Source organism: Mesocricetus auratus, unplaced genomic scaffold, assembly GCF_017639785.1.
Source record: "Mesocricetus auratus isolate SY011 unplaced genomic scaffold, BCM_Maur_2.0 Super-Scaffold_100022, whole genome shotgun sequence".
NCBI lineage: Eukaryota > Metazoa > Chordata > Mammalia > Rodentia > Cricetidae > Mesocricetus > Mesocricetus auratus.
In genome coordinates this window covers 15095583-15123390 of record NW_024429203.1, presented here as the reverse complement: position 1 = coordinate 15123390, position 27808 = coordinate 15095583, and the positions used below count along the sequence as shown (strand labels likewise).

At 46.8% G+C, this 27808-nt stretch overlaps 2 protein-coding genes across 5 annotated transcripts in view; one reads left to right on the top strand and one right to left on the bottom strand.

The window, feature by feature from the left end:
* The first annotated feature begins 208 nt into the window (after window positions 1–208).
* On the top strand, window positions 209–8687 carry Vsig10l2 (V-set and immunoglobulin domain containing 10 like 2). The gene is made up of 12 exons (XM_040730238.1): window positions 209–290; window positions 1273–1623; window positions 1878–2153; window positions 3431–3706; window positions 4184–4432; window positions 4942–5202; window positions 6113–6403; window positions 6969–7265; window positions 7895–8017; window positions 8275–8299; window positions 8416–8468; window positions 8590–8687. The coding sequence occupies exons 1-12, from the start codon at window positions 209–211 to the stop codon at window positions 8685–8687; spliced, it is 2382 nt and encodes a 793-aa protein (XP_040586172.1).
* Window positions 8688–10241: 1554 nt separating this feature from the next.
* Window positions 10242–27808, bottom strand: part of Cdon (cell adhesion associated, oncogene regulated) — an 89892-nt gene continuing 72325 nt past the window's right edge. For 2 of the 4 annotated variants that reach the window (XM_005085842.4, XM_040729767.1), the window contains exons 19-20: window positions 14433–14692; window positions 10242–13779 (exon numbers count right to left, since the gene is read on the bottom strand). In XM_005085842.4, the coding sequence (XP_005085899.1) occupies window positions 13619–13779; window positions 14433–14692 (421 nt within the window). In that variant the 3' untranslated portion in view covers window positions 10242–13618. Of the gene's footprint in view, window positions 13780–14432; window positions 14693–16270; window positions 16411–19911; window positions 20095–27808 lie in introns of those variants that run through there. The other 2 variants (XR_002381372.2, XM_040729768.1) reach the window with 2 other exon arrangements.

Below are 27808 nucleotides of genomic sequence, written 5' to 3'. Positions count from 1 at the left end.
GCCCCTCCCTAACCTTGCACTATGGATAGAGTGAATTATCTGGTAAATAATTCATGAGTTATCAGGGCAATGTGGGTAATAGGAGAGCAGGGGTATCAGAAGGGCTGAGGTTGGCAACCTGAGCTGATCCCCATCCTCCCAGGACTCCTGTGTCCTGAAGAGAGGGGTTCAAGAGTTGGGCAGGAGCCTCGGATGCCCCGATGGGGCCATGGTGGGTCTGAGTGCCCGTCACAGACCGTTCCGCTGCCAGCTGTTGATACTCTTCTGCCTCCTGTGTCCAGGGACCTCTGGTGAGTGACACCCTGATCCTCCTCCATCCCTTCTCACACTCCTTTTCCCCTTTTGTACATACATGGTCATTTAATGGCATCCATTCACATCTGCTGGACATTTAATTAGCATGCACTAACTGTAATACCTAAGGTTCTGCTCCACTCTTAGTTGACAAATTGATAGAGTTGGTTGGACTGGTAAAGGCTGCTCTCCTTTTCCTGGGCAACAACAGGATCTGAGGAAGCTACAGTCCTACTCTGGAACCCTTACAGCCTTACAGAGAAACTTCCAGACCATGTATAGCTCCCTTGTGTTCCCAGGATTGCCAACGTCACCAGTCTAATCAGATGGACCTTAGGATGCTTGTTGAAAACCATGTCTTGGAGATGAAGTGGGTTGCTGGTTAAGTGATCATGAGGAGCCCAGCGTGGATCCTGGGGCCCATGTAACAAACTAGACATCCTGCAAAGACCTGTCTCTCCGGCTCTGAGGGATCCAATGCCCTCTTTCGGCTCCTCCATGTGAAACTGCAAACACACAAGTGCACATGTATTCATGTGGACACATGCACACACACAAATAAATAAATACATCTTAAAAGAAACAAACAGACTCCTGGTCCCTGACCCCTTCTCAAAATATGTGATTCCTCTGTGTTGGTCTGAGGGAGAGGCCACGACGTTGTTTTTTTAGCAGATGATTTGATGGATGGATGAGAGGGAAGGTGGGCTGGCAGGAAGGTGGGCAGGGAGACTCTGCTCCAGGATGCCCCTCTGTGTCAGTTAAGCTCCCTTCCAAGCATCTAACCAGGGAACCCCCACAGGGTCCCTCAGGGACTGTGTCTTGCCCACTAGCTACATAAATAGCCTGGCGGTCTCCCTGAAGCCCACTAGGCTCCCTGGGCCTACAGAACAAGAAACGGGGCTTCAGGCAACGCGGTAGAACACACCCTGGAATCTAGGGCCACACAGACATCATCGTTGTCTCTTGTGTCCCCAGACCAACCCCACTCAACCTCCAACACCCTTGGGGAGGAGGCTTTGCCTATCCAAGGAGTGCGGGGCAGCTCCGTGGAGCTAGACTGCCGGCCTGGGCCGTCCCCCGTGGCAGTCCTCTGGAGCTTCACTCCGCTGGGTTCCCTGGTTCTTCGGCCTGTGGCAGTCACCAATGGAGCCTCTTCGAGGGTGGAGTCTGGGGCGTTGGCTCTGGGCGTCGTGAGTCTGAGGAACAGCAGCCTGGTGATAGAGGAGCTCCGAGAGGGTGCCCGTGGCCGCTTCCTATGCCAGACCCTGCTTGTGTCCGGTGGCCAGGTCCACACCACCTACTCGTATCTTACGCTGGCTGTACTGGGTGAGGCACCAAGGCTGGTTGCTGCTAGCCTTCAGCTGACCTGCCGGCTGCTTTGTATCTCTATCTCTGTGCATGTGTTTCTTTGTACGTGGTGGGACCCAGATTTAATGACTCTTCCTGGGAGTGAGGAAACCTGGGATTTGGAGGAAAGGATGTGCCAAATTAAGTGACCAGACAAGCCCGTGGACAGCAGGGCAAGGGTCATTGGACAGTGGTCCATGTAACAAAGCCAAGGCTTCTCTTTCTCCGGTCAGTGCCTGTGTCCAAGCCTCGTGTGCACCTGAGTGACCCAACCCCAATAGAAGGAGTCTCCGTGGTGGTCACCTGTGCTGTGAGGGAGGGCACAGAGCCCTTGGCCTTCTCCTGGCACCATCACACGCCCCATGGCCTTGAGGAGGTCCTGGTGGGTCTTTCAGAGCCAAGGCTCCAGCTGGATCCAGTCAACCGGACCCACCTGGGCTGGTACAGGTGCAGCGCCCGCAATGCCGTCAACCAGCTGAGCAGCGATGGCACCTTCCTAGATGTCATATGTGAGTTGAACTTGGGACACCGACTGCTCCCTACCCATCCAAATTTGACCTCTGGTCCCATGTCAGAGCTTCCCGGATTCTGTCACAAGAGCACTCCAGCCTCCTATAGACTCCAAAAGGCAAATGTTAGAGAGTGTTTTTCACATGAGGCCATATGTGTCTCTCACGTCAAGGTTTTTAACCTTTGAAAGTCATGAGTTCCTTTTTCCAGGAAAGGGGTATCCGTTTGCATTCACGATCTGAGTTACAACTTGGGGAGCGGCCTGAAAAGTTGGTCTTTGTGAGGAGTGTGTCGGGCTCTAGCTGATCAGCGGACTCCTGGGTGAGCAGGGAGAAGGTCGTAGAGCAGAGAAGGTCGTAGAGCTGAGGCCGAGAGCTGCCAGTCAGAAACCAGGAAGTGAAGGCAGAAAGAAGGCAAAGCCGCTCCAGCGTCCATTACGGTGGCCTCGCGTGTGTCTCCGACCACTCGAGAATGTGGCCAATCTGAGCTCTGTTAGTAAGAGCAAAATGCACCCGTGGCTTTGGAAAACACAGAATAGCACAGCACTAGCTTTTAAATTGAGTACCTATTGAAATAATGTTCTAGATGTATCTGGATAACGTAAATACTAAAGTAAAAACTGGTGTGTGGTTTGCTTGCTTGAATTTGATTATTTTTGCTAAGATTTGATTATGAGAAATTTCAATGAACACAGTGACCCTACAATAGTGGTCTAGAGAGACATGTTCATTTGTTTGCTGGGGTTTTTTGTTTATTTGTCTTTGTTTTGTTTTTTGGACATGGTCATAGTGTAGGCTGGCCTCAATCTCACTGTAGCCCAGACTGGTCTTGACCTCCTGATTCTCCTACCTCTACCTCTCAAGACTGATATTCTAAAGTATGTCACCTTGCCCACTGGTCCAGAGGTTTTAAGGACTGAAGGTGCCCTTCCAGTTGTAAACTAACTGTGTGGGGTTTACAGACTGAGGACATGGTGTATAAGTGAGCAGAAGCTCTGGAGGCAGAGTGGAGGAGACAGGCAGGCTTCCACCCCTGTGGGGAGCTGGGAAGAATGTCAGGAGTGGAGATCCCAGCTTTGGAAAGCAGCGGAGAGGAGGGCAGGCACTCAATGAGGCAGATAGCGCTGGCTGAAGTGTTTTTGTTCAGAACGCTGTCGGTTCCTGTTCTCTTCCTTCGAGAGTCTGGAGTGGTCAACTTTTCTTCAGACAATCCCTCAGCCCCAGAGTGAATGAAAAGACAAGGTGGAGAGGTGTGATGGAGCCTCTTTGTCCTCCAGATGGTCCGGACAAGCCTGTGATCACCGTGGAGCCACTGGGATTCACTGAGGATGGGTTCTGGGCCAGCGAGACGGAGGAGGTGACCCTGAGCTGCCTGGCCGCATCCAACCCTCCTAGTCACTACGTGTGGTTCCGCGCTGACTCTCAGGTCCACATTGGGCCCACCTACATCATCGCCAGTGCCAGCCGCACCCACACAGGCCCGTACACCTGCCTGGCCCACAACAGCCACCTCGATACCCACACCCAGACCACTGTCCAGCTCATCATCTACTGTGAGTGTTGTGTGGGGAGGGCAATCTGGAGCTTACCCAGGCTTGCGCTTAGGCAGCCTCCAGCCACCCTGGGGAACATGGTGACAAAGTTGTTGGAGTTGGAGGAGGCATATCTGGAGGACTAGGGAAAGGCTAAGGGGAACCATGGGAGGAGGCTGGGAGACGCTCTCGAAGTCATTACTCCCATGGTCCCAAGGCCTGGATTGAGGCACAGAGAAGGGTATGACAACGACAGTGAGGCGAGATTCCCAGGGGCAAACGTGAGAAGCAAGGGCCTTTCATGGGGCCTCTGGGATCCCACAGGCGCTCTGAACTGCCTCCCCCTTAGCCCCTCATTCCTTGGCTTAGCTTTTTCTTTACCAACCCCCTCTTGGCCATTTCCTTTACCTCAGTTCTCCATGCCCCTACCTGAGCCAGGCCTGCTGGGCACTGTCAGGGGAACCGCTTCAGCCCCTTCTCACCCAACTCTCTACCCAGATCCCCCAGAGGGACAGCCCTCCTGTGCTATGCTCTCCACCCTTGGGGTGGTGACTCTGCTATGCACCTGGCCTGGGGGTTTTCCAAATGCCCAGCTTCACTGGGAAGGGCCCCGAGGGATTGGCCCAACTGGCCCAAGCAATGTCACCTGGAGTTATACAGCCACTGGACTTCCGAATGGCAGCATCTTCGCCTGCATGGGACAGCACCCAACCCTGGCTACGCCCGTCCTCTGCAGGGTCACTCTCTGTAAGTAGACACAGGTAACACCTAGGACCCTGGTAGTGTTGGTTCCAGGCAGTGTGGGTACAAATCAGGGGATATTTAGAAGGACCTGGGGTCTGGGATTAGGCTCCAAACCTCTAGCTCCCAGGCCCTTCAAGGAACATGGAGATGGTAACATTTAGTTCTCAGCTTCCTGTCTGTCATGTACCCTGCCGTCCTCAATCTTATATTCTGCTTCTGATATTACATGCTGATCTGGAAATAGACTTCAATGTTCCCTCTGCCAGATGTTCTCTTCTGTGTCCTCCTCTATCTGCCCATACCCAAGACAGCCCCCATCCAGGGCCTCAGACTGTTTTCTACCTATAATCTAACACTCACCAACTTACGCAATCTGTTCCCACCTTTGTCCTCCACATGGTCAGCCCTGGGTAAATGATAAGGAATGAGACTGAGTGGGGGACAGGAGGGGGGAAGGTGTCAGGCTCTTCCTCTTCCCACAAGGTTATAACGATCCTATCACTCCTTTCCAGGGGAACCTTCCGGGAGCCCCGCCTGTGGGACCACAGCCTCAGTAGGTGACCAGTTCATCATGCTGAGCTGTGAGTGGCCTGGAGGCAAACCTCCTGCAACACTGAACTGGCTGGATGGACAGGAGCAGTCCCTGGGTGGCCCAAGCTCTTCTCAGGCTGTCTACCTCCTACAGGCGCAGAGTGATCTGGCAGGCAGAGAGTTCACCTGCCAGGGCTCTCACCCACTCAAGGCCCTTAGCCTCCACTGCCGGCTAAGGCTAGGTGAGCAGGGACTGGACATGGTTTTGGGACTTGGGCAGAGGGAGCCTTCAGAACCAGGACTAGGGGCTCTGGAGGTAGGCAGTGCCGGGCTGGGAAGGGAGTCAAGGGGGACTGATTCACTTTCTCTCCAGAGCTCAAACTATTTACGTGTGTGTGTGTGTGTGTGTGTGCACGTGCGTGTGTACACCCTTGCCACTCTGTGCCTGTGGAAGTCAGAGGACAATGTGTAGAAGTTGATGCTCTCCCTCTCCCATATGGATTCTGGGGAGTCCATATGAACTCAGGTTGTCAGGCTCGGTGGCCTGCTCCTTCACACAGGGCCATTTTGCCATCCCCCCTTTTTAATCCATAAAACGAGAGAGTTTGGTCAAGGTCAGTGTTGTCCAATAAGAATATAATGTGAGCTATATGTAATTTTAATTGCCACATTAAAAAAGTATGAAGACATAAAATATATAACATCTTTACAATTCATTCTCATATAATAATTTTATTTATGACCTATTTAACCTTTTTTCACCCTAACCTGAAAATGCAGTGTATCTGTAATTTACCATATATCTCAATGCATCCTGGCCTTATTTCAAGTGAGCAGTGGACACATGCTGGAGGCTATGGTTTGGGATTGGACATCATTGGCAGCACTGAACTAGATGGTGTGAAGACCATCTAGTTCATGAAGACCATGGAGTGGGCTGCGGTGCTCATTTTATCATTTGCACAAGGGAGGTGCCTCGCTGTAGTCTTGGCTTTCCGAGTTTCGGGTATCAAAGATCTCTCTACCTGTGTCCCTTGCTTTATCCAGTGGACCACATCAGAGGTCTTGACAGGAGGGCTGAGTGACGTAGGGGGAGCCGCCTGCTCTCTATTCACTCGGCCCCTTTTCCAGCATCACCTTCTGTCTCTGCAGAAGCCCCTCAGCTGGCAGTGGCAGAAGCCCGAGTGTCAGTCCTGGAGGGAGAAGAGGCCTGGCTGGGCTGTGCTCTCCAGCAGGGCACACAGCCTGCTCATCTCCTCTGGCTGGGACCCCAGCAGCAGCCATTAGAATCAAGTACTCACGGATTCCTGCTACACCCTGAGGGTACCCACTTGAACCTTCAAGTCCGACATGCTGACCCAGCACACCACAGGGGCACTTACCAATGTGTGGCCCGCAATGCCTTGGGCAGTAGCAGCCAGAGTGTGCTGCTGGAGGTCCTGAGTGAGTGTAAAGGCTGTGTGTGCTCCTGTGGCAAGGGACATAGGCGACCGAGGGCTGCGGAGGGTTTTGCAGAAAGCTTTGAAAATTACCTTCTCCAAAACCTAGGCACCTTCTAGAGCATGACCAGACTGGTTAGGGAAGCATGAGTCTGGTGGAATCTTAAATATGGGTACACAGAACTCCATACTCCCTCATTTTTTTTATTTTTATTTTTTTGGTTTTTACGAGACAGGGTTTCTCTGTATTGTTTCGGAGGCTGTCGGTCCAGCCCGGCCTCGAACTCACAGAGATCCGCCTGCCTCTGCCTCCCGAGTGCTGGGATTAAAGGCGTGTGCCACCACCGCCCGGCTACTCCCTCATTTTTATCAATGAGAAAATGGAGGTTACACATGCTCAGGGATACACACACCATCCTGTACTCTGTACAGGATGTACAGAGTACATCCTGTACATCCTGTACATCCTGTACATCCTCCTCTCTGCAGACTGTCCGTCCACAGGAGAAAGCCACATAGCTGTTGCCAGGCAGACGCCTATATGTATCCCCATCTCCACTCACCTGCAGGGTATCCGGCCCCTCCCAACGTCACCATCAGCCGCCTGACCTACAGGCGACAACGGAGAGAGGTGCAGCTGCAGTGGGCCATCCATGGCCCTGGAAACCTGACGGGCTTCCTGGTGCAGCAGAGGGCCAGTGCCCCCAGTTCAGAAGCTGGTGCCTGGGAGGTAGCAGCTAGTGACATCGAGCCAGAGAGCAGGGACCGGCGTCTGGGAGGGCTGGACCCAGGCGTCCTTTATGCCTTCCGCATCCTGGCTATGAATCACCACACTGCAGGACATCCTTCGGAGGTGAAGACACCAGGTGCTGGGCTGGCAGCAGGGAGGAACTCACCCTTCCCTCCAAAGAACTGGAACCTGCCCTACGCTCCCCTTCACAGGGTGCCCTGCTCCAGTCTTAGTTTCCATCTGTAGCCTACGCGTGCATCTATTCCTTCTCGCCCATTGCTCTTTACTGTCTCTCTCTGGGCAGCTCAGGGGGCCCTGGGCATGGGAGCAGACCCCCTAATCCAGCTTCGATCTGAAGAAATTGGAGAAGGCACGTGATGCTGAGGGTGTAAGAGGAGCCCATTCTGTGCCTCAGTCTCACCTTTCAAGGAATAGGAGGCCTCAGCTTCCTGTTGCTCCCTCTGTCCTGGGAATTCCTCCTTTTATGGCCTCCTAGTTCCTTCAGGCTTGATATGCCAAGATAAGTAGCCTTACGTATCTTCTGCCAGAAATTGGGGATTTGGCTGGGAATCAAAACCATCAGCACCAGGCAGCCAGAACATCTCTTCTGATGGGAAAGAACCCAGCTCCACATTCGCTGGGTCTTCCACACTAGGTAGCAGAGCCTTTGGGATGCACAGGGTACCATGTCGGTTCCTCGTGAGTCGCTGTTGCCCAAGTTCACTGATGGGGCTAATTAATACACTCTGTGCTCTCCCCTCCTAGTGGACCCAGCCTTCAGTGCCTACCCAGCTGTCCTGGGTGCTGCAAGCTCAGGGATGGTGGTGGCGTTGGCAGCCTCTCTGTTGGTGTTCCAGTATGCTGCCCGGCACCCACACAGATTGCCCTGTGAGTGGGACTCTGAAAGGATGGGCTGTTTGACTCCCCAGGGGCAGCCAGGTGTAGACCTACCCAAAGGAGAATCTAGACTCTTCCTCAGCTGTGACATCATCCTGTGATGGTCAAGACCCCGGTCAGCCTCAAGCTCTGGGCCATCCCCCTGAGGTTCCTGAGGCTCTGCATAGAGCCCACCACTAGGAAGGGGAGGGCTGTTCTGCAGTCTACGCTGCACTAGTCAAGTCATGTTCTTTCATTTCTTCCCACAGGCCTCAGTCGGTTGCTTGTTCCCATGTGAGTGTGTGTACAGGTTATCTTTATGGGGTCCAGACTTTCCTGAATTGAAAAGGCAGGCTAGGAAGGCGCAGATGCCTCTAACGTAACATTCTTCTCTGCCTCACCTCTCTCAGGGAGCACAGGCGGCCGCGAAGGGGCTCCAGGGAAAGCACGGAGAGACCAGCAGGTAGGCACCACCTGTGCCAATGACGACACACAGACCAACACTGGGCTCCACGTCTGCCTTGTCCTGACAGCGGCCTCGCCACCCCCATTTACTCTCCTCTGCCCACGTGTGCTCTTTGTAGGCACCGGAACAGCAACGACCACCTCAAGTTCAGACCCTGTACAGGAATCCCCTGATGCTCCAGTGAATGTCACCATCACAGTGACTGCAACAACCTGAGTTCAGTGACACTGCAAACAGGCTGAGGGAAGGCAACGAGGGTGGGACAATCCCATCAGCCTTAAAGATCAACGAGGTGTCAGGCGGTGGTGGCGCACGCCTTTAATCCCAGCACTCGGGAGGCAGAGGCAGGCAGATCTCTGTGAGTTCGAGGCCAGGCTGGACTGACAGCCTCCAAAACAATACAGAGAAACCCTGTCTCGTAAAAACCAAAAAAAAAAAAAAAATCAACGAGGCAACTCCCCATCCAACACACAGATACCAACTACTTTTGATCCAGTATCTGGGCTGGAAAATGGTACGTAGTCCAGTTGCTGTGCCTCACATGACAAAAGAAGTCCTGACCCAGCTGTGGCATAGCGGAAAATACACAACTGAAGACAGCATGAGGGCATCTGAGAGCAGCCGAGACCGGTACAGGATTGCCTCTGATACCAGGAACTAAGAGGCAGCTAAACCCTTTCTGGAAGAGATGTGGGGGAGACACACACCGATTGAGCAATCCCTAACTCAATTATATCTAATGACTAGCAGATTATTACAAACTTCTGAGCTGATTGCTGCGGCCATGTTTTATTGTCAGGAAGAACCAGGTGCCTAGGTATGTGTTTCCTTTGTTGAAAGGCAGCTTAGGGGCATCCCTGACCTTGCACTGGCCAGACTTCTGGAATCTGTGGCAGCAGAGGTATTCAGCAACACCCAGCCACCAGGCCTGGGGGAACTGGCTGACAGAGAATGGAGCCTGTTCCAGAGTCACACTCTGATAGCTGCCAGTGTGAGTCACTGGCTGTGTGTGTGTGTGTGTGTGTGTGTGTGTGTGTGTGTGTGTGTGTAAAATTTGGGTGAAGCACAAGCGAGTGCTTGTTTGGCTGACTGGAAGAATCGGGCTCAGCGCTGCCTCCGCAGAGGATGAGAAGAAAACAGCGGCAGAGCCAAGTGCTGATCTGCCAGCAACAGGGAGAGTGGCGCCTGACAGGAGACAGAACTGGGAGAAACTTAAGCTTCCTTGGTTCTCACACACTTAGGCTTTATTAGAACGGGGTTTCGGCTTTCCTCACAGCTCTCAGGACTGGGTCTAAGAGTTTAAAGTGGTTTATTTAAGTACGGGAAATGAAACACAAAATGACCACCTCTGACAGGGTTCTGCTGCTTTTCTGGTGGGGGGGGCAAACACTCTGACTACTTAAGGTGGTAAAATGAGTTTCTTCAGAGGTGCTACAGCCTGTCCTGGAGGTCACACTTCAAGGATCCTGAGGTTGCAGTAACAGACGCTATGAGGAAGAACTTCCTCCCACCTCGCTTCTCCCCCATCCTCCTGCCTACCCCATGCTAACCTCCCTAGCAAACAGCTGCCCACAGTCCTGCTCCCTCCCAATTCTGACTGAGAGGATGAGAGAGAGATGGCTGGGCTCTTGAGTGCTTATGGGGATTCGCAGAGCAACTGATGGAGGTTATGGAAAGTCTCCAAACAGGACATTACACACCCTAGTCACAAGCCACAGGGACACTGTACACACAGGAGTGCATGACGACCCCTCTTCACGGGCTACTGTGTGTGAAAGCAGCATTCTCTTTTAATATAAAATCATATCAACCAAATAAAACCTGTCAAAGCTACATCACTTAAAGTATGTACAATTCCAAACATAATATCACAACTTTAAGGAAAATAAAACGTTTTTTCAATATAGTACAAGACATGCATCTCAGGATCAGTGCTGTAAGATCGAGCAATACGGGCGAAGGGCAGTTCCAAACAGTTGCTTGGTGGTCCTGGAGCTGGTGGAGAGAAATGGCATCCACGATCGGCATGGTACGATGCCTTGGTCTTCAGAGATTCAGTCAATACAAAGAGAACCACTCGACAATGAGATCACCTCAACAGTTTAGAATAATTTACCCGAACCCTGTACAGCACCTATAACCGCAGTCCACACATAATCGAAGAACACAACCAGGATGTGGCAACGTGATTCACTCGGGCTGAGGGGAGGTTTAATGCTAGAAGCAAACAGCCACCCAAAACATGAAGAGGCCCTACCAACTTCACGGCCATCGAGCCAGCTGAAGTTCAAACCTCCACTGGGGAGGGAGAGGGCAGGAGTGCGGGGAGGGTTAGGGCAGGGCGTCAACGAGAGACTCCTGCAGATGACGTACTCGGCTCTGCTCTGCCAGTTTGGAAGCCCCGCTAGCTGCAGCAGGAGCCTTGCAGAGAAACAGCGCAGCAGGGGCGGACAACACATGTTCTGGACTGGTTCCATGGAGAGTGAACCGTAACACTTCCAGAAAGCAGAGAAAGGGATGCTTGGGTGATGGACCAGGTAAACGGTTCCAGTGCAGGCTCTTGCTCACACGTGGACGGGGAACTTCAAGCCTGCTCTGCTTGTTGAGGGGCTGGATGAGATAACACTAGCACATGGAGTCTAGTACACAGCAGTTCCTCCACGGATGCGCGCCACCCCCATATTTTCCTATGGCCTCTTAATTCCTGGGGAAGTGACACCTGCTGGGATCGCTTTCGGGATCACTGTGCAGGGCATAAAAATTCAGAGAAACTCACACTAAGGAGAACTCAAGCTCCTAAATATAAAGGTAATTATAGATTTATATTTATATTTATATATCTCAATATATAGAGCCATTTTTATAAATAAAATACAATAAAAGAGATAACACTTAAAACAGCGTTACTATCATAAATAAAGCAGTCCACAATGAGATTGCCCTAAAGGTAAAGTCATTTTCTCTTCATCATGGGCAAGCCCCATGTCAAATTCAATCTCTAAAAGCAGTTCTGACTTAAGGCTCATGCCGACACACCTCTGCTTCGTGAGTCACAACGAACAACTGACTGCCCACAGACATCTGCTTCCTGCTTCCCTAAACCCCCTCTGAGACAAGACAGCTTTGTTCTAACTCAACTGGCAAAACACATAGTAGGTTTCTATGTCATGTGAACTAGGACTTTGTCCTTTTCTCGTCACAGATGTAAAGAAGGGCTGCAGCTAACTGCCTCTAACTAACTGCAGGTCTCTTACACTACAGACACGAACCCCAAGGTCATAGAACTTGCTTCTACAGCAGCCCCACTACCAGCTGTAGAATCCTATTCACTGCATTCTACCAGGAGTAACTTGCATAGTGGCCCTGCTGAAACAGCACATATCCACTAACAGTCCTATTTATAAAAGATACACATATATGTAAGGGAATACTGACACATTTACATAGAGTTGATTAGCACAGTATCTTATTCTCTTCCACTGCAATTTGCGGGAAACTAAAACAAAATGTATCCTGGAATTGCTGGATTCTGCATATAGAGAATAATTTTTGATTTTTCCCCCTAAGGGATACACCATTCAAAAACAGAGCAGTGATACATCAGGGCCTACTTGAAGCTATGACATGCATTTGTAGTACCTGGGTTTCTGTTTCACACATGGAGAAAAGCCTTCCAAAGGCAACTGCAATGTTCTTACCACTCAGAAGACAATAGCTGTGATCCATGGACCCCACTGACCATAGACTGAGTTACCGCTCACAATGATGGCGGCCAGAAAAACTGTCAGAAAATGCCCCTAAATCTTTTCTTCAGACTTAGTCTTCCCTGACATCTGCTACAGCTTGGATCCCATTTTCCAAAGGCCTACTTGCTGGAGACCTGGTTCCCCAGGTGGCATGTTGAGGAGGTGGTAGAGTCTAGCATTGGGGATGAGTGTGAGGCCTTCGGGTCTGGAGACATGCTCTTAGAGGTACTTGTACACTCTGCTCCTCTTCTCACTCTCCCTTGCCTCGGGTTTATGGTGTAAGCTATTTTGCTCCGCCATGCATGCTCACCATCATGTGTTCCCCGCGCACAGGCCCAGAGCTGCAGGTCCATTTGATCACAAACTGGAACTTTTACAACCGGGAGCCTTTTCTCTGGACAAGCTAATCATCTCAGGTATTTTACCTCAGTGCAGAAGGCTGACTCACACATGCTCACTCACATGTTCTAGGATACTGTCCATGCTGGGAGTGACAAAATGGACAGTCTTCAAGCATGTGGCACTACATGCACTGTGGAACAGAACAAAGGGCTTCACTTAGCTCGGTCCCTTCAGCCCTCCTCTATCTTTTTAAGATTCTAACATCTTTCTCTTTAACTACCACCTTAAAAGTCTGACTTTTGCACATACCCTTGCAAATAATGCAAAGAGCCCATGGCGACCATTTTGTAAACTGATGCAATTAAAGCAGTGGGCCATGAAGGCATTCATTTTCTTTCTGAACCTGGTTTCCTTTCTATATAATGCAATAATCCAACCAGACCTTCCATGCTTCCATGTTCATAACACTGGCTGATTTTACCCGAAAGATTTATCACTACTTGTACCCAGGTATAGAGAGGAAATAAGTCAATATCAGTACATTTCTGGAAGGCAGTCAAAAAAATTGTCAGTTGGGTTTGCTATTATAAATGTGAGATCACAACTATGGTTGATTTCTAAATGTTCTCAGAAAGTCTGATAACATGTGATAAGTGACAGTTTTCTATCTGGGAGTGACTGGTGGCAAACTTCAAATGGCTTGGGCAATCTTCCTCCCTACAACTGAATAGGCCAGATGGGACCCAACACAAGTTCCTACTGCCATAGAAGGTTCTGGAAAACAAAGCATGTTCCCTCTGCTTTCCAGATTGGAAACTACATAAAACGGGTGGGTGGGGGTCGTATCAAGGGGGAGGAAGAAATGAAAAAGGGAATACTTAAGGCATAAATAATATAAAAGGGCACACATTTTAAGATACATTCACGACATTACTACTACAAAAAATAAATAATGATTTTCTCTGATTTGAATTAATGTCCTTCACACAGTGTGTCCCCAGGCCCGCATTGCGCAGTTACTGGCTTGCAATGGGAACATGAAGAGGCCTGCATGCTTCCTCAGGTCTCCTGGGCTTGCTGAAGGACCACTGACAGCCCATCTAGAGGAAGGCCAGGAGACCATGCTGTCTTCTCAGGGCAGTCCTCCAAGACAGGTGACAAAATATGAGGATTCCAACTTAAAACGTTGTCCTCTGCTTCTGAATGGCCATTTCTGTCTCCTGAAAAACATGGAGATTTGGGCACATTACAAACTAATAAATGGTTTTCACACAGCAGTTTCTGAAAACAGTATGTCGAATAATAGAAACATGCAGAAGTAAGTCCCACTCAGGCTTGGTTTGAATCTGAGAAAGCAGAGTACATTTAAAAACCTGAATTCTCTTAAGTTACTATATAAGTCATTTGAGATTAAAATGATCCTCTTAGGAGCCCCTAAAAAAGGGTACCTTAAAAATTATAGTTCCTACAACTAACTCAAAGGAAAGCTAGGCCAATGCTCACTAAATGCACTGTCCCAGCAAGTCCTCTGCTCTGGAACTAATGAGCCCAAGCCTGTTCAGATAACATCCCAATGGGATTAGCAACCAGAGTGATTTACTGCTATACCATCCTGAATGTTGAAGACCTCATCTGATCCCAGAAGCTAAGCAGGGTCAGCTTCGGTTAGTACTTGGATGGGAGACACAGTGCAGGCTGGAGGATATAATAATTGAATTCCCAAGAGTCTCTTACCCATCCTCACCTTTTCTAGAAGTACCCAACATTCCCAGCCCGTCTTCTAAGCAGTGAGCTGACCATAGAAAACTTTCTGGATATAGTTCTTAGCCCACTGGAGACCAGAAAGTTAATGAGTAAAAACACCTCCCTGTACCTCTGCTGAATTCTGCTGTATCTTCAGTGGAATCAGAATTGATGTCACTTATATTGTCCTGACAGCAGGTATGCTGGGTAGGTGTTGGTGCCACACTGTCCTTGAGACTCTCCTCAGGTAACTGGCCACAATCAGGAAGTGTGGAAGCTGGACACACAGGCACCTTCAAGGCACTGAGGGGCTTCATTTCCAGACCATCCTGAGGATAGGAAGCCAGCACTGGGACCACAGGAAGGGGACTGTTGGTTTTGGTGAAACACCTGTGGAGTTTAAGCCAAAAGAAACAGAACTGAGTGTCAAGGGGCATCGATAATTAAAATAAGCTCATTTAAAAAATGTAATGAATATTTTACATTCGCAAACTTAAGAATTATGCTTTAAAGATAACTAACTGGCTCATTATGATTTGAAACAGCAAAACCCTGAAAATTATAGTGGACAATGACAGGAAAATGCCCCAAAGCAAACCACCTAAGGACAGAACCTTCTATGATGACCACTGTCAGAGAACATCGCCCATTTCATTAACCAGTTCCCAAATACAGCACATGGGAGCAAGAAACACCAGCTACGGGGAGGAAAGAGGGAGAGAAAGAAAGGACAGAAAGCTGACACATGGCCGCACAAGAGGAATGACCTTACGACAGTCAGTATACACACGGCTTTGAATTCAGGCGGTGCATTAGTTCCTTCTCTCATTGCTGTGACAAAAAACCCAACAAGAGGGACTCAAGGGAGGAAAGATTTACTCCGGCTCCGAGTTCAGGGGTATGGTGCATCATGGTGTGGAAGGTTCGGGGACAGGAGCCGCAGGCAGCTGGTCACGCTGCATCTGAAGTCAGGAAGCTCCTGTCTCATTTGCTTTCTCCCTTTCACTCAGTCTGGGATTCCAGACCACAGAGTGGCGCTGCCACACTCAAGCTCCTTCTACTCCCGTTAACCTAATCCAGAGCACAGCCATGTCCAGAGGTGTGTCTCCTAGGTGACGCTAGACCTCGCCAAGCTGAGTTAGTATTAACCATCACAGGTGGCTTTCCTCTCAGCCTGGGAGGGAACTGTATAGAGATGAGTCTTTTAGAAGACAATTAACTGGCTGGAATTTAGCAGCACTGAACTTCGGTTCACTTCCATTTCCATTCTACTTTTATTCCCTGCCTCCAGCTAAGAAGTGTGTTTTCAAACTGGGTGGAGTCTGAGTCGGTCTTCTCGTTCTTCGATTCACCTGTGGTTTCCTGCCGTCGCTGTCACACTCACCCTTGCACATTTCCCATTCAACCTGCTGTGCCTTTTCAGCCCTGGAGTTTCTGTTTGGATATTCCTCAGCTGAAACGGCCACACATTCTTCTCCTGAGTATTTATTCTCCCGTAAATCCTTGGACATACTCATAATAGCTGTTTAATGTCATTGTCTGCTGACGGTGATGCTTGGGTCATCTCAGCATCTGCTCCTAGTGGTTTTCCCCAAGAAGCACCACAGTCCTGTCTCCTTAGATGTACCCTAATTCTTTGCCGTTTCTCCTTGAATTTTCTGGTTGTTTTACTGCCGCTGAACTCAGTCTTCTGACAGGTTCTTTCTCGGGCCTGGACCCAAGACTGGAGAAAGCTCACACTACCTTTGAAGGAGTGGGTTCTAGTTCAGTTTCTGCTGCTCCTGTTACTGTCTAAATCTTATCATTGCCATCTGTAATACTGAACTGTTCCCCTGTTATAGGCACGTTTTTCTTAATTTCTATAATTGGGACTAAGAAAAGTTAGGAAATGATGGGCTTTTACATAAGGCAGACAGGAAAAACACAGAAGCAAGCAGCTGTGTGCTAGAAATAGGTCACTGGAGAGAATACAGGTCAGAATTCTTTATTTCCATCTTCTACACATGGGAGGACAGGTTTCTGGGTCAAAAAAATTAGGAAAGGGGTCCAATTCTGTTGGCTGAAGTCTCTGGAAAAGAGCGGTTCCGAGCAAGACAATGCAGACAAACCTGAAAGAGAACCAGACACATGTCAGTAAAACGAGTCATTAACTTACACAAAAACCAACATCGACTTCAAATTTTTAAAAAATACATTAACTGTACAGCTAAAGGACACTAGGGATCCAATTAACTTTTGAAAATATGGCAAAATATGAATGTGCCACATTGTCCCATGCAGGTCTTCAACTAGTCCAAATGACAAACAGGGACAAACATGAATGTATTGGAGCCAGCACTAGAGCCCTGGCCTGAACACATCGCATCTCAAAAGAGTACGGGATTAATCCTGATTTGCTCTCTTGGCTATTTTATTCAACTCAGAACGTTTAGCAGCGCCTTTTAATCCTTGTCGACCTTCCACAATGCATTATGTTGTTAGCCTCTCTGGCTCTCATACTCAGTGAACTTCAAAGTCCCCCTGTGGATTCAATACATGGTACCCACAGATGTTGATTATGTTAAAACATGGGGTAAGGGGGAATCTTGCTAGTTGCAAACTACTGTTAGAGAGAATGTAATGGGTATGAGGGTATCCATAAATATTCTCCTGCAGAAGATCCCACCAAGTGCCAAGCACTGTGTGGACACTGTGGGTAACAAGGTAAAAGCAGCGGAGGTTGTCAGCCTAGCAGAGGAGATACACAAGCAAACAAAAGTGGCAGCGCATGCTGGGATGTGGAAGGAAGTCTGCTGCTGTGGCTGCATGGACTTCCCAGGCCTCACCAAGCTCCACTGACTTCACAGCTGAGGACCTGGCGTCAGTATCAACCATGGAACTGGGGAATTCCAAAAACTCAGAAATATCCCCGGTTAGGGGAATCGGTGTGGCTGCTGGAAGTCTTTCCTTTTCTTTCCTTCTAAAGACAGGGTTTCTCTGTATTGCCCTGACTGCCTTGGAACTTGCTCTGTAGACCTGGTTGGCCTCAGAGATCCACAGAGATCCACCTGCCTGAATGCTGGGATTAAAGGCGTGTGCTGCTACTGACCAGCGTGAAAGTATTTCTTTTTTGTTGTTTTGTTTTTTATTTTATTTTATTTTTTTGAGACAGGGTTTCTCTGTATTGTCTTGGAGGCTGTCCTGGAACTCGCTTTGTAGACCAGGCTGGCCTCAAACTCACAGAGATCCACCTGCCTCTGCCTCCCGAGTGCTGGGATGAAAGTATTTCTTAAAATTTAAATTCTAGGCTCCCAACTCTGACTGCTTAGTTTATATCAGAATATCGGTCCTACTAAGAATTACTAAGAGGATGAAGGAATTCTCCTTTAAATCTGCTCAGGGCATCGGGAGCTACTAAAGCACTTGTATGGCTAAGCATGTAGAAAGGGTGAGTGTGAGCTCAGGGCATCGGGAGTTACTAAAGCACTTGTATGACTAAGCATGTAGAAAGGGTGAGTGTGAAGTGACCTTCAGCCCTCCTTTGCTCTTGAGGCATCTGCCCAACTGAGTGCAGATGAAACTCTGCAGATCAAGAATTTAGGAGCTAAGAAGCTGAGCTGAGCTTTTAGAAGCATCATTTGGGGCTAGGGAGACAATGCCAGAGTTCAGAGCCTGCCAAGAAGAGGCCTAGGAACACATATAGGCTTTTAGATGGGACTCTCAAAGGGTTACATCCTAAAAGTAAAAGTGAAACAGGAATAGACTGGGCCTTAAAAAAAACTATATATGTGAAAGTGTGGTATATGTATGTATACTGTGTGCTCCCGTGTCTGTGAGGTGCATGCAGAGACCAGAGGAGGATACCCAGTATCAGATCTACCATTCTCCACTTTTTCTTTTGAGATAATGTCTCTCGCTGTATCTGGAGCTGGCAGCCAGCAAACCACAGCAATCCTCCTGTCTCCATCTTCCCTAGCCCTGGGGTCACAGTTGCAGCTGTGTCTAGCTTTTTACATGTGTGCTAGGGATTTGAACTCAGGTCCTCCTTCCTGTATGGAGAACACTCTTCCTTACTGAGTCATCTCCCAGCCTAAAACTCGGCATTGCATCTGTTCAAGTGACTTGGCTCTCATCTAACTGTACGGCCAAATATAAAAGTAAATCCTTTATGGAAGAAAAACGTCTTCTAGAGCTTATACCAGTTATATGGATTACACAGAAGAAAATACTGCCAAGTATTAAAAAAGAACAAGAAAAACAAGTTGGGGATGGAGCAATGACTCAGCACTTAGGAGCACTTGTAGCTCTTGCAGAGGACCTGTGTACAGTTCCCAGCACCCACATGGTGGCCCACAAACACCCATAATATCAGTTCAAAGGGATCGGACCCCTCCTCTGACCTCTGGTAGACAGTGGCAACACTGAGGTCTCCTGGCTGAAGGAGAATGAGTGACAACAGACAGAAGAAAGAAAATACAGACATGAATAAGTAGCACTAGAAGGACAGTGTAGATACTGACTGCCAGAAAGCATGAGCATCAACTCTAAAGTCTTAGAGAATTTTTAACTAGTTTAGCACAAAGCCATAGCAAAGATCACAAAACATGGAAAGAAATGGAGTTAAACCAATATATTGTACTGTCTGGGAAGTAGGGTGAATTCTTATTTACTTGTTTAGTTTGTGTGTGTGTGTGTGTGCATTTTGTGTGTGGGGGGGTGCACATGCGTGTGCTTGGGTGTGCATGCACACATGCCACAGTGTGCACACATGGAGGTCAGACTACAACTTGCTAGAGTTGGTTCTCGTCTTCTGCTTTGTGGACTCTGGGGACTGAACTTAGGGTGTGCCTTTATCTCCCAAGAGCCCATCTTGCCAGCCTCTTGCATGAGTTCTAAAGCACATTAGACTCTCGCTAAAGTCACAGAGCCCAGTGCCAACCACAGAGTAAATCACTGTAAACTATGTACAGTAAGGCTTAAAAATATAAAATAGACAAGCGTTAGAAAATTGGACTTTTGTATATACCTTTTCTCAAGCAGGTACGCTCTTAAGGAATAGCATTAGGCTCATTAGAAGTTGCTGCTCACAGTCCATGCCTCACGTGGGATAGGACATGTATACTGAGGCAGGAGAACCTGGCACATCTACCCTTTGTCTGTTTGCATCATGATGCTAATTATCCATCCTTGTTCAATAGATAGCTACTTTGTTGGCTAGATACTTTCTCTACTATCTGTTGACTTCAGAGTTGTCTACAGGTCAGGCAATGACGGTCCTCAATGTCACAGGACAGTTAAGGATAGCAAGACAAAAAGCACAGCCAGGCCCTTGACCTTGCTGGTGTCATAGGTGATAAGTGAACTTGGACTCCTGCTTCCCTTTCTTTGCAGGAATAGGAAGGTAATGACAGCTGCCAGGAGCCCAAGCTTAGAGGACAAAGAGGGATCAGAAAGAGAAGCTCTTTTCAAAGGAGTCAAATTAGACTGAGGGAAAAAGGAACGCCATGCTTGGCAGAATCTGAAAAAACCAAGGCAGCTGCCTGTAAATAAATATTACAAATGTGAATTAGTTCGCAGAGCTAATGCAAATGCATTTCATCATGCTGAAGTAAAAAGTGCCAGGGACTCACCAGACTGTGAGAGACCTTCTTCCTTCCCTTTGGCTTCCTCTTTTCCTGTGGTCTTCTTTAGTTTAGAGCTGGTTGTAGGTGGGATTTCTGAGTGAAGTCTAAGGTCTTATGTCAGAGTGGCAGGAAGTTACGTCCACAGGGCAGGACTGAAGGTCAGTGAGACGGAAGAGCAAGGGCCACCTTCTTCAGGGACAGTCATCGATGTTAATGCCGAAGCGCATATTAAACAGGCATTTAAAAGTGAGACTCTAAGCGGGAGAAAATGCAACTTCCTTTTCTTAGTCTTTACCATCTGCTTTTCAGGTAAGTAGACCAGGAAGCCATAAACTCCATCCTGAATTCTGCCTCTCCATCAGATGGAGTGGAAATGATTTACATCTGTAAAGTAGCTATGACCCAGATTTCACCATGATAAACCACACTGATTTCAAATTTTCTAGTACATTGAATCTTAACTCAGAATCAGAATTAACCACTTAGCTAACCAAATGGAAGCAATGCCATTGCTTCTCCATTAGTGAACTTCCAGATGTATAGAAGTCTGTGTGTCATCACAAAAATCATGTGGGCCATAGAGGGATGTGACCTCTCTTCTGAATGTGATCAGGTGGGGCCTGAGGAGGCAAGTCTGTCACTGACAATGACCTCAGACTATTTTCTAAAAGTAACCCATAACCACAGAGTAGCTGTGAATATGTTAATTAAGAGACCAAATCTCCACGGGATGAAAAAGGACAGAACATTCACTGAGACTCTCAAAAGGCATTTTACAGTTCACACAACTCAATAACTTTTACAATCTGAGGCTTCACAGCCTTCAAATATAGTGTTACAGATTGTGAAGATGATGTTTCTGCAGAGCTGTCTCCAGCCCCGTGAAACTCCATTTCTTAATTTTATCAACAGTAAGTAAATGGAACTCTGAGTATCTGGTCATACACAAAGTCTGGGTTATTCTGTAAGCGCCCAAGTGATCTAGGACAGTTTGCAAGACAGTCTTTTCACCTGTCTGTGGGCTTAAGAGAAAGAAAAATGACTATTGCAGGAATCACAGGAACAATGAAATACTCTGTAACCAGTAATCTGAACAGCACAAATGGAATTAAAAAGGGAACTGAATAGTAGTATAAGTTTGCATTTGGGACACAAGCAGTGTTAATAATTGTTTAAACATAATTTGGCTAGTTCTGTAAAACTATACAAATAATTAGGCATAACTATGACAGTTACTCTGATCAGATGACAGGACAAGTTTTACATAAAGCCCTTTCCCAACTATTGGTTGTAAGCCTAGCCTTTAATGGCCGAGCCATCCCTCCAGCCCTTTCCCAACATTTTTGCAAGACTGGGGATTGAACCCAGGACTTCACACATGCTAGGCAAGTATTCTACCACTATGCCACCCAAGCGCTCTCTCTCTCTCTCTCTCTCTCTCTCTCTCTCCCCCCCCCCTTGAAGGCAAGGAGTAAGGACCCATGAATCCCTTGAATATTCAACATTTACTTTCACACATGTGTTCTGAAGACTTCTGCAATAATACTTGGTGAAGGCTTGTTTTATATTTCGTTCATCTTTACTGTTTCCTCTTGTCACTGCTCACTCTCTTATTTGCTTTGATTATGGGAGCAGACAAGTTGCTATGCAGCAGAATCTGATGCCCCTCCTCCAGGGCCATGAGGGTCTCATTCTCACTGTTGGGTACTGTATTGACCCTAGCTAGCATCATAGCGGGATTTTCCTTTAGCAGTTAATTCATCACTTACTTTGACAAGAAAGGTGATAATACGTGCTGGGAGGTAGTAAAGGAGAGTACATTAAGGAACAAGGAAAGCAGGCCCACAAACAGCTTATACTTTAAAGCCCAAAAGCAATTCTCCATGACAACAGGCCCTCAGTCTCCACGGTAGAAGAGGTAATTTTGGGGAGATGCACAACCTTTGCAAAAAGAAGGTATTGAGCAGTTAGAGATGTATCAGCAGTTAAGAACATTGCTGCGGTTCCATTCCTAGCATCAAATCAGATGGCTCACATCTGCCTGTAACTCCAGCTCCAGGCCATCCACACCCTCTTCTGGCTTCTGAAGATACATGTGGCACACATTCACAAAGACACATACACATGAATAAAATGTAATGAAAGCAAATCTTGAAAAAAATAAGATCATATTTTCTCCTCAAAGTGGACAGATTACCAAAGGTGAAGGAAAAGCTGGATCTTGGGTTCTTTCTTCAGGGTTATGGGTAGTTCTGAAGTTGCTAAGTGGTCAGAAATAGGGGAAGGATTGGGTTATAAAAAATTACCTCCTAAGAGGAAGAGTTTAAGTATGCTAGACAATTAACAACCACCTGGGTCCATCAAACCGTCCCCGGAGACTCCTGCCATACACAAGTTAATATCCCTGCTTCATCTCTGCATCACATTTCATCCGAGCACGTCTGACATCAGTGTTGGAAGGGTACTCCCAGACCAAGAACTCACAGACATTCAGGATTATCACTACACAAAAACTTGGCAGCCATCTGCAATATCTGATTTTCTAGGCATTATCCCCAGTGGTTTTCTTTCTCTTGATTATCAGCCATTCAGCCTGGACTTCTTTTTCTTTCCCCAGATGAATTATAGACATTTTTCCATGCTGATTTTTACTTCCTGCCCATTTCCAGTCTCTCTAGGACCCTTAAAGTTAATTTCTCATTCTTTCCTAATGGGACCTCTCTCTATTCATTCATCTGTGAATGTCATCAGTGTCTTCTCTACTCTCTTACAAATTATCAAGACTGATGGCAAATGGGCCCAATTTAATGTCAATTCCTTCCCATTAAACTAGGCGAGCAACTAACAAACCACATTTGATTGCATATCCAGAGCTCTGTCTGAATTCAGGAGAAGAGAAAGGCAAGCAAGAATGATTTATTTGATTACAATCTGTTTAACTCTTGAAATGCTGAACAGCACAATGGTTTCACAATTATGTCATCAGTGGAGGTGACATGAATAACACAATAGTTTCTCCATTATGTTTTCAATGGAGGGGACCAGCTCCCTGGAAGGTTGCATTTAACATGCCTCTTTTTACACTAAAATTCTGAAAAGGTTTAGATGAAGAGAACACAGGAGGGCTGTCATTTACATGCCACAGAAGCCCACAGATGTCTATAGTGCCTTCCCCCTTTCTTGTTCCATTTTTGTTGTTTGTTTGTGTAGCCTTGGCTGTCCTAGAACTCACTAAGTAGACCAAGCTGGCTTCAAACTCACAGAGATCTTCCTGCCTCTGACTATGAGTGCTGGGATTTGTTCCCAATTTCTTCATATTAGTTCTCCAGTTATGTCAACAGTGTCAATCTTGCTCCCCTGAGTTACTGCTAAAATAGAGGGATGAGAAAGGGAATTCATTAAGGGTTAGCAACAGCCAGTTTCTTAAAAAGGCCTGCTCTAAGAAATGCATTTGGGTTTTAAACCTCAGAAGGCAGAGGAAACCGAGGAGTAAGTTGCAGGGCAGGTGAGATACTGTAGAGTAGGTCTAAATGCCTGGTTTTAGGCCCCTGTGGAACAGAAAAGAATTGCCCTGGGCTAACCCCAGATGCCCTAAAGCACACTGCTGGGCAAGGAGCTTTGTCAATGCTGCTTCCTAGGGAGACGATTGCACCTGGTGCCCGAGACTTAGCCTTTCCCCAGCCTCTTTAAGAAACTAGTGTCTTATTAATAAGATCTCATGCCCACTCTGCCTCTCGCTTATTTCCCAAACGGTGCCTCAGTGTTCTTGATGACCACAGCTCTAACTGGCAATGAGCTGCTTAAAATCTTACACTCACCTGCTGTGGCTCTGGATGACATGGCCTTGTTAACCTTTTGCCTCTGGCCCTTCCTTTGAACAGTTCCAGGAACACCAGCCTTCCTTAAGTTATGTGGGGGATTTGGACATCCTGACTTAGGCATTCCACATAAATAGGACCTTCTGCCTGGAAAGCTTCAAACCTAGCCTGTTCCTTTTATCTCGTTTTTATAAAAAATGCTATCTGCTTAGGGAGCTCTGATACCTCCTGCTATTTTCCTTTTAGAGGACCTAGTTTCATCTATATATTCATCTTTCTGATGCCATTTTGAAAACCAGGAGACCGTGATCCCCATGTAGGCAGGGATGAGCCTGCTTGTGCAGTCATGTGCCCCACATACCTCTGGCTCACTGCAGACCTGCAGCGAATGTCTGCTGAATGAACACAGCTTTTTTTTCCTTTCTCACTCTCTTTCCTCATTTCTATTACTCCTTGAAGATATTACCAAGGCGGTGAGCAAATAATTATAATAATATGCAACATCTTATAAAAAGAATGAGTAATTGAATTCCAAAACAAATAAAAGCAAATCAACAGCTCAAGTAATGTGTTAAAATTAACCAGTCGAGTCTGCTGCACCTTAGCCATCAGGGCATTTCACCAGACCTAATTTAAAATTTTGGGGGCCTCTATCAGACAACAGCAGAGACGTGATGACGGCAACTCTAGGATTTCATTCCTTATTTCCTCATTCCCGGAATGAAGGCTAAGTTTGCTTACAATGTCTAACAGTCCAGTCTCTCCAACACAACCAGTGCACGCTACTATGTGTCGAGCAGAAACAGGTCCCCGAGCACACCACACCCCTCAGAAAGCATCTCATGAATTAAGATACAACTTGCACTGTGTTTCTCAACAGTTAAGGCATGGCTCCTTCTGCTCTAATGCATATTCTTCTGTGCTTTACACTGTAGAATCAAAGGTCTGCTTCTGTTGTTCAGACATTAGACAATAAGATACAAAATGCTACTGCTGCTACTAGTGTGTGTGTGTGTGTGTGTGTGTGTGTGTGTGTGTGTGTGTGTGTGGCCCCACACACATGGGTTTTCATGCAGGGGGAGCTTTTGAGGCAGGGAGAAGCACAGCTGAAGAGTAGCCACCTGTTTCCAGACAGCAGTCAAGCAAACCTGAGATGCAGAAAGCTGTTAACCTCAAAATGAACAGAAATTATAATTTATAATAAAACCACCCAATTTTACACAGCTGGGCATACAATTGGTCAAATTGAAGTTGGCAGAGGTCACTTAAATTCTTTTAAAGAAATGAGATCTAGGCTGTAAGGAAAGGAGGAAAGGAAGGGGGAGTGGGGGATGAGGGGAGGGAGGGAGGAAGGTGACCTATTTTGGGCGCTGAGATGGAATCTCATCATCAGGACATTTTATTAAATTCTACTCTTCTACTACTTAGAATATTCCTTTACTTTTCAGGTAAGTGTGCTAACTCTGATACCAAGTAAATTCCCCAGGATCACAAGTTTAAGCAGTGGCAAAGCACAGGACTACTTAGACCAAAGATCCTCTCATCACAACACTCTAATAGTCAAGATCTTTGACGACCACAAGAACCACACAAGGACTACACAAGGCATTAAAACCTCTCGTCGCTGCTTGTTAAATTAACCCACCTGATTACTGCCAAGTGTGTGAGCCAGCTTCATCAACTTCCTCCTCCTCCTCCTCAGTAGTTTTTAGAGACACAGGCTTGCTGTGCAGCCTAAACTAACCTTAGACTTATGACACTCTGACTACCCCAGCCTCTTAAGGACTGGGGTTACTGGCAAGAGCTACCACACGTAGGTTTACAAATTCCTTCATATGTTTTCTTAACAAACTTTGGTGATTGTGACAAACTCTGAACAAAAGATATAGCTTTGATAATATGCACATTTTCAAAATGAGTGTCACAGAAGTGAAATATGAAGCTTAGGACACAAACTAGGGCAGACAGCTCTCACTAATATATAAGCCATTACAAGTTAAGTAAGTAACAAAAAGTAGCAATGATTTATTACTCTGTTCTGAGAATTGCTAAAACAATGTACTGTTTGTTTTCTAGCTGCCTTCATTCCACAGCAAACCCAGCCCGGTTCGAAGGCTGTATATCTTTCTGGCATCAGCGATTCCCAGGGATAACTCTTAAACCTTTTACTTCATTTAAAAGCAACAAATTGAACCCTTCTGGACAATGTACAATCCAAACTTCAAGCTACACTCCAGCTATAAAATGTACTAAGTTTTCTAGTCATAGAATTTCAGGATTATGTACTTCAATACCATCATTATGGAAAGGAACAAAGATTTCTGATGCACCTTCAATAATCCTTTGGAATTGATACGCACAGAAGCACATGGAAGAACTAAGAGCCTCCACCACCATGCCAGACTGGCCTTGAACCTACAATTCTCCTGCCTCAGCCTCCCAAGTAGCTGTGATTAAAGGCTTGTACTACCAGGCCTAGCTAAAATTCAAGATTCTTAACAAACGGCCTGCTAGTTTTTTGCAATTAATATTTAATATATAGTAATTAATATACACAGAAATAGTATGAAAGCTTTCTTATATTCAATGTGTCAGATTTGGTATGTTTTCGTTTGCTTGTGTTTGAGACAGGGTCTTACTATGTAGTCCAGATTGACCTTAAATTTATAATAATCCCAAATTTAGGGATGACAGGTCACTAAGATTATAGGGATGTGCGACCATGCCTGTTTCCTATGTGTCAAGACTTAAACATACATATTATCCTACATAATTTTATCTTATTTGAAATAATGTATGTATCACTTTTACAGTTAAAATGTAAATTTAAAAAGCAAGGTTTGGGCTGAAGAGACAGCCATTCAAGCATGAGGAACTGATGTCAACCCCCACCCCAATCCTGGTCTCATGTACATTGTTTGTAATCCCAGTGCTGGGAAGGCAGAGAGGGCAAATCCTCAGGGCTTATGAGCCAGCATAAACTATTTGATGACCTCCAGGCCAGTGAGAGATCTTGTCTCAAAAAACAAAGTAGAACTACGACGGAATGACATCTGAAGTCATCCTTTAAATTCCACACTCACACATGTAACATTTTATTTGTAATCTAACAAATAAAACTTACCTGAAGAACAGAGTGCAGAGCTAGCCACTAGTTAGCCACATACCTAGTTAAGAGCTAAGGCACGCGTTAGCCATAGAGGACAGGCAGTGGTGGCCACACCTCTAATCCCAGTACTTTGGGAGACAGAGGCAGGTGGATCTCTGTGAGTTCAAGGCCACTCTGGGCTACATGAGAGTGAATCAGTCTAAAAGAGAAACAGAGCTCACGCCTTTGGTGCCAGCACTTGGGATGACCTGCCTTTAATCCCAGCACTAGAGAGGAATGAATATAAGGCAGGAGCTCAGTGCAGTCTCAGGGAAGTCTGAGGTTTGGTGGAGAGCATTGCAGTCACTCTGAGGACAGGATCAGCCCTTTGGTCTGAGCCTTGGTAGAAGTGACAACTCTAGTGGCTTGGCTGTTTTGCTTTCCTGATCTCCAGCTTGAACCCCAATATCTATCTCTGGGTTTTTATTATTTGTGCTATATGCACATGTACACATACACAGGCATACATATGCAAAATTTCTTGTGTTTTTTTTTTTTTCTGTTTTGAGACAGAGTCTCTCTATGTAGCCTGGCTGGCCTGAAACTCACTGTGTAGACCAGGCTAGCCTTAAACTCACAGAGATCACCTGTTTCTGCCTGCTGAGTGCTGGGACTAAAGGCATATACTACTACAGCCCAAGTAAAAATTTTCTTCTTAAGTGTCTTAGGAGTTTAAGAATTAAAGTAAAAAGAGAAAAGAAAGGAAACACTGAATAATCTAATAGGAAAGTTCCGGCAATATTATTATGGAAAGACTACCCTATAGAAAGGAGATACTTTTGTTTGTTTACTACTTCAACATGACCAACTGTGTTTACCCTCATTCCAACACAGACATGAAAATAAGAAATGGTTAAAGACAGAAATGTATATAGAGAACAACTCTCCACTTCAACAGCACTCTCTTAAGAAAAAATCCTTTAGCATTGTCACTAAA